The 13,249-nt window shown below is 43.5% G+C and overlaps 1 protein-coding gene across 1 annotated transcript in view; it reads right to left on the minus strand.

The window, feature by feature from the left end:
* Positions 1-13,249, minus strand: part of LOC309564234 (uncharacterized protein) — a gene marked incomplete at both ends in the record, with an annotated part of 50,041 nt that overhangs the window by 29,177 nt on the left and 7,615 nt on the right. The window contains one exon of the mRNA XM_082268860.1: positions 10,742-10,805. Within this exon, the coding sequence (XP_082124986.1) occupies positions 10,742-10,805 (64 nt within the window). The remainder of the gene's footprint in view (positions 1-10,741; positions 10,806-13,249) is intronic.

Below are 13,249 nucleotides of genomic sequence, written 5' to 3' on the forward strand. Positions count from 1 at the left end.
TAAAAAAGGGGGGTACCTTTCAAACAGTAAGATCACAAAGTACCTGCACTACTTTTTCATATTGTAAGATCACAAAGGCAGCGCAGGTACTTTGTGATCTTACAATATGAAAAAGTAGTGTGGTTTAATCGTAATGATGAAGCATAGCTAGGATTTCATCAACATTTTATAATTCTCAAAATTTGTTCTTACATGCAGGAACTGAACGAGCATATAACTAAACTATACAATTCATTATAACTAAATAAAAATGCAATTTTAATTCCGCAATTTGTCCCTTTTATAAAAGGTACTGCAGTATTATGCTGTTGATCAGTACACATTTTGAAAGTCTACATATGAATATGAAAAAGAATATGAACAGATACAAGTGTAAGTATAGTCAAAACTTTTTTTATTAGATTTGGATAGAGTGCAGAAGTGTTAGAACCCTTGCCAGGTTTTTATTGCTATCCGGGAATCTGGTAATTAGAAACTCCCTCATTTTCTGTCCTGTTCCAGAAAGTAAGTGAGGGGAACTTTCCAACTGCACCACAGTTAGAAACAAAAATAATGGGCTAGGACCCCTGACAAATGTCTATTGCCTTTTGTATCTTGCAGGTTTTTCCTCACTTCCAGTATGGTAAAACTTGTCAGCAGGGCAAGAAGTGAGGGTAGTGAATTGGGTTCCTGATAGCAGTAAAAACCTAAGAGGAGTTCTAATCCTTAACCTCTCTGTCTGAAACTAGAAAAAAAAAGTTTTTGGCTTAACATCTACTTTAATAGAAACTAATTAGGGTTAACTAAGGGTTAATAAGAGTTTTTTTTTTTTGACAGGTTATACTTAACACTAATTTATAAATGAAGACTGTAATTAGAAATGAATGAAAAGCAGGACTGGGCTGTCATACATTGTCTGCTGCTATAGAATACTGAGATTACTAAGAGTAAAAAAAAGATTTGACACCATAATTGATGAAAAAAAATCATATAATGACAATGGAGTTGTAGGAATATCCCATAATTCCACTACCCAGTTACAAATTATTTGGCATGTAAAATACTTCCAACACATTTATTTTAACATCCTATGTAGCAGTATATGAGATTATTTTTTTCTCTCCCCAAAATTTGCTTCAAATCAGTTTCTTTTTTTCATTTAATAAAAGACCTGTTGTTGGATGAGGAAGATTATATGAGAAAGAGATGGCAAATGAAATAAATGCCTCCTCTTCCATATCCTACATCTTGCATTTTATATTATTTTTTCAGTGGTAAGGATGACCACCCATCACAGTTACAGTATGTTGCCTTCTAGATTGTGTCTGGTGCCAATTCTGTCCAACACTATACTGACACAGGAACTAAAGTTTTTATTTTTTGCAGGTCGTGTTTTAGCTAGTAGTAGTTAGTCACACTGAACTAGGCTTATATTATAAATGACTTGTTCTGAAGATGTTTCTGTTCTCATTCAAGCATCTTCCCCAGGACAACTTTGAATGCTGAATATAGATGTGACTTATACTAGCTATAACAGCATAGTTTCTTTTTGGGTAGAGTTGTTAAATAAAACATGTTATCTTTTCCTACATGTACTGTTTTCAGTTTTGAAGAGGTTTGAGGTACACATCAACTTGCCAACCACTGTGGCTTTTACAGCAAAATCCTTTAATCTGGAAGTTTGTGGCAGGTAAGATCAATGGCAGCACTGGTTTTGATCCCTAAAGCCCAGGGGCCATATCCCACGTACAATCCTATTCCTGGCAGCTAGCAATCCAAACCTGCATCTAATAAAGTAGGTTGCATGCACCCACAAAATGGTGATGGGAAATTGTGATTGTGGAAAGAAAGTGAGATTTCCTGTACAGCCCTATTTAGCTGATCTAGACCAAGAACAATAGCCAGGAATTAAACATATTTAGGAATGAAATGATTTCTCTTTCGTTCATTGACAAGCACATCGCTCCATAAATCATAACTACTGGCTTATATTGCCTCCTCCAGGAGTAGGACTAGGAAGAACAAAAAACACCTGGCTACGCCCATGGGCCATCCTCAGCTTGGTATATAACCCCCCTCTCTGCTCTAGGTAATCAGTTTTAATTTGTCTAGTCAGGAGTAAGGACCTAGGCTCCCACTGAGATCTCTGGTCCTATCCATTTTTTCTCTCCTTCCTTACATCTTTTTTGTTTTTTCTCTTGAGAGATCTACAATCAACTGCAGGGCTGGGCGAGGAACTAGATAATCTAGATCCAGTGGTCCCCACAGCCCAGCCAACGAGCCCATGCAGACCACAGCTACGCGTTGGGTCGGCCGCGACATAGCCTCACGGACAGAGGCTGGCCTGCGAGTAAAACATATTTTTTGAGGTGTACGCGGGTAACCTCCAGGGACAGTTGGATGTGCCTGCAGGTTCTCTCCTCCCATCCTTAAATGCCTCAGTGAGCTGTGCTTCTCCCACTCCCTTTCCCCACTGTCTGGACCTGCAGTCTGGCAGAGAATGCCCCACTATCCCCACTCTGTAAGGGTCTTGGGATAGTGTGTGTCCTGCCCTGGTAGTCTGGAGGGGTTCCAGTGTAGGAGACTCCTAGGTGCATGCCCTACTGTTTGCAGTGTGGGTATAGTGCAAGGGGATCCCAGTGCAGAGACCGGTGCAGAGTTCACAACGGAATCTCCCCTAATGTGTTGCAGAGGGCACAGGGAAGATCCATTTTCCCTTTATCTGGCTGGTCTCTGGTTGGCGGCCATGTTTGTGTAGCCTGATGATGTCACGGGGCCATTTTCCCTTAGCCTGACTGGTCTCCAGTTGGCGGCCATGTTTGTGTAGCCCAATGATTTCATGGAGGCCATTTTCCCTTAGTCCGGGAGACGTTGGAGATGACCAAAGCCTCGTGGGGATGCCGAAGCTCCTCCTCTTCCTCCTCAGTTTCCTCTTTCTGTGCCTGGGACATATTAACAGGGATGGTGTCCATGATGATGCTGGGTTCAAATTCTCGGCACACCTCCTGTCGGTAGGGTGAGTCCTTGGGGATCCCTGTTATCTCTCTCTACTGATCGTTACCCTGAGCCTTGAGGGGATCCTTTAGTGGTGCCAAAAGATCGTTTTTATCCTGCAAGGTCTTCCTTTCCCTTATGGATTCCCAGAGTCACATCTCCCCCACTTACTCCCTCATGGAGGTGGCAGGTCCCTCTGAAACCCCAGCTTCCCATGGTTGCACTGACGATGGTCCTGCAGTCCTTAATGTCCCGGGTAGAAGTGGTGTGTAGGCAAATTCCCAGGAGGAAGTGTCCCCCTACCTTCCCTTGCTAAGTCTGTCTCATCTGATTCTGAGCCTGATGCCACCATGGATGCGGCCCGTCCAGGGGGACTTAATATCACACCCCCAGATCCATCCGATAGTGAGGATGATTCCTCCATGGTTGCAGCAGCGAAAGCGCTGGTAGATGCACTTATCACTGCAGTGCATGAGACTTTAAAAATGGAGGATGCGGCTGATGTAACCACAGATGTGGCTGTATCGTTTGCTATGCATAAGTCGCCTCGTACTACAAAGGTGTTTCCTTATGTGCCTTATTTTTATAGGTTTTCCTGTAGGGAATCGGAACAACCAAAATTACCCTTTGTGATCCCCAAACGTTTTGCTGTACGTTACCCTTTTGAGGTGTCTCTTTTAACCACTTAAGCCCCGGAGGATTTGGCTGCTAAAGGACCAGGGGTTTTTTTGCGATTTTTTACTGCGTGACTTTAACGGACAATTGCGCGGTCGTGCGACGCTGTACCTAAACGAATTTGACGTCCTTTTTTTCCCACAAACAGAGCTTTCTTTTGGTGGTATTTGATCACCTGTGCGATTTTTTGATCACGCGCTATAAACAAAAAAAGAGCGTAAATTTTGCAAAAATAACAATATTTTTCACATTTTTTTATATGAAATTCCCCCAAAAAAAAAGTAAAAATCAAAATTTTTTAACATTTTTCGGCCAATTTGTTTTATGCTACCTATCTTTGGTAAAAAAAATCGCAAAAAGCGTATTTTGATTGGTTTGCGCAAAAGTTATCGCGTTTACTAACAAAGAGAAAGATTTTTGTCATTTTTGGTGTTTTTTTTTTTAACGCGTAATGGCGGCGATCTGCGATTTTTTTTTCGGTACTGCGACATTGCGGCGGACAGATCGGACCCTTGACTGACATTTTTGACACTTTTGGGGGTACCAGTGACATTACTGCAGTAATCAGTGCTATACATATGCACTGTTACTGCAAAAATGACACTGGCAGGGAAGGGGTTAACTTTATTGGACAGGGAGGGGTTAAGTGTGTCCTAGGGGCGTGCTTTCTACTGTGTAGGGACATTCCTATTGGTGTAAAAGCAAAGATCAACCGTTCTACATAGTAGAACGGTCAGATCTTTACTTTTACACAGGGAGAACTGACAGGCAGCTTGTTTACACAAGCTGCTCTGTCTTTCTCCCTTCACAGGAGCGATCGCAGTGTGACTGGCGGACATCGAGTCCGCCGGTCACACGCACTGACTTGCCTGTGAACGAGCCGCGGCGGGCGCGCGCCTCGGCGGGCGCGCGCCCGCCCGCGATAGGCTCGCAAGTCAGTGACAGGCGAGTGACGTACCGATACGTCACTCTGCCTGGCCGGGGCTGACCGCCGCAGTATGTAGTCGTGCGGCGGTCGGCAACCGGTTAAAAAAGAGGACTAGTTCACCAGTGGTGGACCCTCCTGTTTTCAGGTTGAATAAAGCAACCATGATCCCAGCAGAAAAACCCCCGTCCTTTAAGGACCCGGCTCACCAGAAAGTGGAGGCTGTGGCACGCAGCAGGTTTACTATGGCTGGGTCGGCATTGCGGCTAGTCTGGTGTTTCAGACCCTAACTGAATGGGCAAAGCTTTTGCGCTAGGGAATGGGGAGCAAGCAGGTCCCCACTGCTTATGTTCATTTAGCAGGCCAGTTGGTCCATGGCCTGCAGTTTATTTGTGATGCAGCTTTGGATACAGCTCCTGTGCTGTCCAAACTTTCTGTTTCAACGGTGGTGATTAGGAGTGTGCTGTGGCTTAATAATTGTCCTGCAGACCAAGCCTCTAAGAAAGCTCTCATTGATGTGCCCTTTCAAGGCAATCGCCTGTAGGGGCTACCCTAAATTACATCATTAAGGGTATCATGGGGGGAAGAGTACCTTCCTGCCAATGAAAGGGAAGGAGCCTTGTTGCAGACAGGGGTCCTCCTGCTCAGCCCATAGAAAATGATTTTGTGCTTCTGGGACAGAGAATAAGGGAAGAAGACCTTTTAAATCTTCCCCGGGAGGTTCCAAGCAACCTTGGGCTGGTAAGCCTAAAGCTAGCTTCTCTAGACCAGCAGACACGACCCCTTCAGCATGAAGATCTGCCCTCACCCATTATTTGGGTGGGGGAACATCTTCGCTGCTTTCCGGCCCCGTGGACTTCTTTTGTGAGCGTCAAGGAGATCCACAAAATGTTTCTTTTGGGGGTACCCAGAAAGGGGGGCAAAGTTTGTTCTTCTGCGCAAGGTCCTAAAACTCCTTGCGCAGATTTACTTCCTGCTAAGGTTCAAGTGAGTTCCGAACTACCTAAGGTCCCCCCTATCACCTTCCAGGAAATTGATTTACCAAGGTCTGATTTTAATTCTGACCAGGGTGGTCCTTCCTCTGGAAAAATTTCAGGAACCCCAGGCAGTGATTCACTAGCTGCTGTCACACGGACATTTCTCTCTCCCGATTTGGATACAGGTTCTGGGTCTGGTGGTATCCACCTTCAAGACAGTTCTGTTTACACAGTTCTACATGCAGCTCCTTTAGCAGGTTCAGCTCCACAGGAGAATACTGAAGTTTGTGATGAGGTCACTGGGTCCTCTGTCAGACTCCGCAGGCATCCAAGGGTCAGGGTAAAGCCAGTATCATCCTTGGCTCAGGCTTCTTCCACAGTTCCTGTGAGGAATCAAGAGTGAGGATCTTACAATCATCCTTATGGCCGTAAACATCCCTTGGGGGCTTCCTCTCAGAGAAGACCAGTTGGCAGTAAATGTCCCATGGGATTTCCTCTCAGAGAAGACCAGTTGGCAGTAAATGTCCCATGGGATTTCCTCTCAGAGAAGACCAGTTGCCCCAAAGGCTAATCTACCATCCTGCTTTACAGTCGCTGGTTTTAATGGCTTAGCTATAGAAAGCCAGATATTGGGGGATTGAGGTTTGTCTGGATCAGTTATCCCTACTATGGTGAAGGCGAGGAAGTAGTCTTCTAGCAAGATATACCATCGTACGTGGAAAGCATACATTTCTTGGTGTGAGTCAGTTGGCGCTCATCCTTGATCCTATGTGTGGCTCGGATCTAAACCTTTCTTCAAGGGCCAGGTGTCTATCTTGACATCTTCTTTCAGTGACCCCTAGCTATGCACTCTTTAGTTCATACCTTCATTCAGGGGGTTCGACATGTGGTTCCACCTGTATGGTTTCTTTTACCGCCATGGGATTTAAATTTAATGCTTTTGGTTCTCCAGAAACCTCCATTTGAGAATATTCAGGAGATTCCCTTGTCTACGTTATCCCAAAAGGTGACCTACTTGGTGGCTATTACCTCAGCCTGCAGGGTATGGGAATTGGCAGCATTATCCTGTCGCAGTCCCTATTTGGTGGTCCATAGGGATAAGGTGGTTCTTCGCTCCTGTCCATCATTCCTGCCCAAAGTTGTCTCTGACTTCCATTTGTATGAGGAAATTGTGTTGCCTTCCTTGTGTCCCAAGCCAGCTCATCCCAAGAAATTTGCTTTGCATACCTTGGATGTGGTTCGTGTGATTCGTGTGTATCTGGCAGCTACTGAGTCCTTTTGGAGGTCAGACTTACTTTTTGTGGTTACAGACTGACCAAGAAAAGGGCTGGCTGCTTCGGCTACCATCTCCAAATGGATCAGGCAGATGGTGACTCAGGCCTATGCCATTAAAGGTCAGGTTCCACCTTTCCCTGTCACGGCGCATTCTACTCGGGCGCTGAGTGCTTCTTGGGCCTTCCGTCATCAGGCATCAATATCGCAAGTTTGCAAGGCGGCAACTTGGTCATCGGTGCATACCTTCACAAAAATCTGTAAGGTAGATACTTTGGCATCTGCTTTTTTTGGCCGCAAAGATTTGCAGGCTGCTGTTTAAGAGGGGCTGTTCCCTTTTGAGGGTTGTTTTTCTTTAAACTTGTATTTTTTCAGACGGGGCTCCTGTGACCTGGATAAGGCTCCTGTGTCCTGGTTAAGGGCACTTATGTTTAACCTTGGGTTATTTTCCCCCACCCCTCATTTTCCTTTTGGCACTGCTTTTGGATATCCCACTAGTTATGATTTATGGAGCACTGTGCCTGTTGATGAATGAAAGAAAAAATGGTATTTTGTACTTACCATAAAATCTATTTCTCTGAGTTCATTGACTGACACAGCATCCACCGCTCTATGGAGTTCTGATACTTCTAATACTGCTTGCTACTAAACTGATTACCTAGAGCAAAGATGGGGGTTATATACCAAGCTAAGGACGGCCCATGGGCATAGCCAGGTGTTTTTTGTTCTGCCTAGTCTTACTCCTAGAGGAGGGAATATAACCCAGTAGTTATGATTTATGGAGCGCTGTGTTTGTCGATGAACTCAAAGAAATGGATTTTACGGTAAATAAAAAAATCCAATTTTTTGATCCAGCAGCAAGCAAGCCAAAGGCTGACAGACTTGCAGGCCTGAAGGGTCAGTGTAAGCAAATTTGATTTCTTAATGCCTGGTTCACCCTTTTTGCTCAGGCACGGCAGCCAATTCATTTGAATGAGCTGCTGTGCCTCCTGAAAACTCAGGAAAAAGGTCCCTGCTCCATTTTTGCAATCACAGCACACTAACACATCTCCTACGTTTTTTTTCTGTGTGGGTGGTTGCGGCTGTAAAAATAGATGTGGACCTGCAGCAGGAACCACGAGCACAAGTGCGAACCAAGGATTAAGGATAAATACACTTTTAGTGTACCTTGCCTTTTCTACCTTACAGTATAAGTAATACATGCATAGAACATCATTGTCCAGAGATCACCACTATGAGGCAGCCCCAGTAACAACCATGGTTGAAAACATCTGCATGCATTCATGTCCTACTGGTGTCTCTGCATCACAGTCTCTATTTGTTGCATCCCAAGACCCATATGTCAGCCTTGCTGGAGACTACTCCTACTCTACCAAAAAAAATTTTTTTTTAAGATAATGGAGATATTTTTTCACTTATTGTCTGGTAAAATCCCTACTCACTTTTAACTGTTAGGGTTGTCTTTATAAGAAATTCACAGAGCTATTTATTTATCTGCATGTACATTTGTTCTGTATTATTGGGGGCACAAAATGGATGTAATTAAGCTATTTTCTCTGCAGGTCATTACAGTAAATTAAGTCAGAAAAATACCACATTATGGCCACTAGATAGAGCTGATGATCATAGGAAATAAATGTGTGCTGCCTGTGATCATCAGCTCCATCTAGAGGCCATAAAGCAGCATTTTCCTGATTCACTGTGTTCTGTATACATGAATAGCCTTCCAACATTCAATTTTGTCCAATTCACACAGAACAGATGAAAATTAAATATCACAGGATGAATAGCTCTATAATATTTTTAATAACCCCTATTGGAAGAGGAATCTCTCAAATTTAGCACCAGCTATAAAAAAATGAAAATTACTGCTGTTCTGATTTGGAAGAGCAGTGGTACTTAAGATGAATGTACCAGCAAGGTACCTGTATGTTTTCAGAATCTTCCATTACTTAAACTAAAGGTATAAGATTTTTATCTGGAATAATGCCACTCCCAGAATCAGCCTCACGCACCTATCTCTACCCAAATCTAAGACAAAATATTAGCCTTGGGCTTGAAAAAAGACTTCTGGGCACCCCTTCTTTCCCTCCACTTGACCTACTTCAAGGGGCCTTCCTCCACTTGACCTACTTCAAGGGGCCTCCCCCCCCCCCTTCTTTTTTTCTCTCTGTTTTTTCTTAATCTTGTTACCCTTCCTTCCTTCTACTTGTTTCCACCATCTATTTCCCACTGTCACTTTATGTAGTAAATTACTTACCTGTCTACTGGGTGAACTCCACAAACACATCTCATCCTGGCACATAAAGAAGTACTCACCTCTTGCTGTCACTGGAAATCTTGTTTCCTGCCTCAAGCATGGATTGTTTTAGGCGTTCATTATCTTCTTGGTGACTGGTCACCTTACCACCCCTGTCATTCTGCTGCCTCTAAAACCTCTGTGATAGGACACCTGTCACTAAAACTTCCACCTCCAACAATAGGAAGTGTGCACACCACATAGGAGGATAAGAGACTTGGGATCCGAACATCAAGTGACTGCAACTGTAGGCAAGAAAATGGGGCTTTTCATTTTTTGATTTAATGATCAGCTAGAGGGGAATAGGGAGGAAGAGTGTTTTTGCTTGGCCCAGAGTTGGACTTTACCATGCACCTTTCATAAGAGAATAAAGTAGGCCTTCATTGCTGGTCTTTTCTTTGAGAATGGTCCTTCTCCAGCCGGTTATAATTCTGATACTTTGGCTTCAGTTATTTCTACATTAATTCCATGGAACATGTAAAGTCAGGGAATTCTGACACTTTTTTTTCTAACAAACACTAAAAAAGTCAGATACAGCAAGACAACTAGCATATCAGAATGAGGTCAGCAATCGCAGTCACCATTTTCTCTCATACTTTTAATTCCAGTGTAGCATACCCCACGTAGGAGCTGCTGGTGAATAGGGAACTCTGCACAGCCAGGCGCACCAAATTTCCAAAGGCACACAGAAGTCAGGAAACAGTCCAGCAACTTTGTTTTTGTACTTTATTGAGGGGATAAAATTTTGATGGGGATAGGGGGTATTAAGGGATGCCCACTTGACTGGAACAAAAGTCTATTCAGGGACATTTCAACTATATACACTCTCTATATACACATCTCTTCCTCCAGCACATCACTTACTTGCAGAACAACTCAGACCTAGCTGGAACACTGTTTAGGGGATCTGGCAAGGCTCTCACTCAGCCAGATCCAGCAAAAAGTCTCCTACAGGCAGGGAACCCGGGCCCCTTTGGTGTGTACAAAAAGTCCCAGTATCCAGCTACTGTCAGGACCTGCCTTTGAACCTGGGACCTCCACTGTGCCTGGCAATGACTCTACTTACTGAGCCACCTGAAATGCTGGACAGCTCCTTGGACAAATCCTTGAATGATCCTGATGCAAATCTTAATTGCCTTGAACCTTGAACCCTTTGCTCCTCCCATGAACTTCCTGATTTAAGCCATGTCTCTGCACTTCCTGTTTGCCAGAATATTGTGCCTTCACCAGCCAATATCTTGCTTTTCTCTCCTGCTGCCGTCCCTCCTGGGACCCTGCTTCCCGCCAAAGATGCCCTGTCACATGTGCCCTTGGCTTTTATGAGCAATCCCAGGATGCACTGTGGTTGTGCCCTCCCACTGGGACCGTCACAAAAGCCTGTGTGTAACTGGCTGGGTTTCCTCCACTGTCCGACAGGCTCCCCTATTGGATACAGTGGGGACACTCCTTCAGACCAAGTGAATCACACATGGACACATGTAACAGGCAAAACTAACAGATCAGGCTCCCCTGATAAGCAGATGGAGCATAATAATGCTTTTAAACTAGCACCTATCTAGGAGGGTGCTACAGAAAGGACAAACGTGATGTATTTATCCTGACTTCCATTCACCCAGATACCATGGTCCACATTCACACGGTGTTTAGAGTAGTTGAAAAGCCTCTTTGCGTCCATGAATATAATCTAAATATAGGAAGTGCAAATTTCAACAACCAAATGAGTAAGCCTTTATTAGGTTCTTTTTTGTGTTACGGATGCAGCACCAGAGTTGTAAATGTAATACATATGTATATATTCAATGTGCATAAATAAAATGAGAATTTACTTTACAGGTAATGACACAGGGGCTCAGCAGTGCCCTCCTCAGGTCAGAGGCAGCAGCACTCATAGCTTCTTACACCTGCAGCAGAACCTGATCACACACCTGTGTATGTGCACCTGAGAAGTGGGCGGGGCTTGCTGGGTCCTCCACAATTTTCAGTCATGAAGCAAACTCTTCTGAAGGCAAACACACTGCATGTACCTTGTAAGTTCAAAAAGATATTAAAGTAGGACAGAAATATTATTGTTATCATTAAGGATTTTGTATAGTGCCAATAGTTTGTGCGGTGCTTTACAATATAAAGAGAGACCGAACAGTAATATATATTTTTTATATAAGAGGGTTTTTTATTGAGAGCTTACAATCTAATAGGTTTGTGAATGCAGAAATATGGGTCTGTTTACATTCTAAGGCCTCATGCACACAGGGCGTTTTTACAGCTGCTTTTTGGTGCGTCAGGCATTTTTATTGCAGCTTAAAAACACCCCTCAATGTTATTCTATGGCCTCAGGCACACACAGGTTTTTAGGAGCTGTAAGTGGCATAGGCATTTTTAAGCTGTAAAAAAATCCCATGGCCAGTGCGTTCTGGAGCAGCAGCGATAAGCTGTAAAAACGCCTGATGCTGCATACAGCGTAAGGATACGTCAGACATTTTTAAGCTGTAGTAGTTGGATTTGAGGTTGGAAAATAGAAGAGGGCAGAGAAAGGCTGCTAAATGCTAACGCTGCTAAACATGACTAAAACATGCATTAACTCCCAATACAAAATGCTTCTAAAAGCACGTTTTTACAGCTTCTTTTTTCTGGCATCAGGATTGGCTTTGCAGTTCATTTTTTCAAATGCCCTGTGTGCATGAGGCCTTACTCTGCGTTAATGCACATTATGATAAGAACGACTATTGAAATTAGAGGACTGCATATCAACACTTCCTGAAAATCAAACGTGCCACAAAATGTGTAACGCAACATGATATGATGCGTTGTGGTGTGCTGCAATGCATGTGAGCTGCCTTTTTATGCTGGGGTGTCATTAAAAATGAATACCACTGTAACGCATGTAATGTGAGCATTAATACAATCAAAGACATTAGACCTCTAGGAAATTTAACTTCTTGGCAGAATTTTAAGGCTATATTCACACTAGAGCTTTGTGTTTTCAGGTGTTTTTTCAAGCATTTTTGAGGGTTTTTTTTTTTTCTTAGCAGAATTGCAAATATGTCAGGCGTTTTTTTATCTAGTCGTTTTGTTTTAGCAAATGGAAATCATTAGGAGGAGGAGATCCGCTAAAAAGTGTCTTAAAAAACACTCAAATCAAGTGTTTTCAGGCGTTCCCATTCAAGTCCAAAGAGACAAAAAAAGCCCGACCCTGCCTGAAAAGAAGCTTGTGTACTTTTTTGAGTGACAGGTGTTTTTCTACAAGCGATGGAAAGCTCAGATGTGAACAGGGGTCATTGAAATAAATAGGATTTTGCTTGTTGAGCGTTTTTGAGCTTCAAGCTACAAAATGTGTGAACAGGGCCCAATAAGTGTTTGAAGGAACGTTCAACAGGCAGCTGAATAGAACTCATACTGGATTATCCTATAAAGGGTGTACAGTGCAGTAATCTATGAGGACTTATTTACACAGTGGCTGCGTTAAGGGAGCCGTGCCAATGTGTCATAAATGACATATCACACCGTTTACATTTTTCTTCTTCAAAGTGACATTTTTTTCCTCTCTATTAACTGCAGTGGGTTGGGAAGCAGTGCAACACGCTGCACTGAAATAGTAGTGCTCACCACTGCAGTACAGTTGCCTTGCTGGGACTTTGTTGACCAAAGATGCTCAGTGCAGCCTAATGCATTTGGGGTGAACGGGCCCTAAAGAAAACCGTACACCTTACAATCTGATTGTACAATCTCCTTTAGATCTAACAAAAACTATGTAGTGCAAGGACCAGCCTGATTGGATAGATCAATGTACAAAGATTGTATGGTTAGATGGTAAAGTGTAGGGTGATTATACTTTACTGAAGTCATATAATAAATGCATATGTAAATTCTAGTTGGCTGCTTTTGCTCCACTCAACACTCTTGTAGCACTATTCCTTTCCATACAGACAGATTTGCTTCATCTTAATACACAAAATATTTTGGCTTTACTTTTCGGCCCCTTTCACGCAATCAGACCGATCAGGTCTGCCTGTCCGTCTTTCAGGCGGACCTGATCAGGCCCCTCATTCTCCTCTATGGGGAGGCGGATGTGAGTGGACATATCCGCTGATACTCCTCTCGCATCCAATCCGACAAGACCTGCTGAAAACA

The sequence above is a fragment of the Pelophylax lessonae genome (genome assembly GCF_965119305.1).
Source record: "Pelophylax lessonae genome assembly, chromosome: 9".
Taxonomy (NCBI): domain Eukaryota; kingdom Metazoa; phylum Chordata; class Amphibia; order Anura; family Ranidae; genus Pelophylax; species Pelophylax lessonae.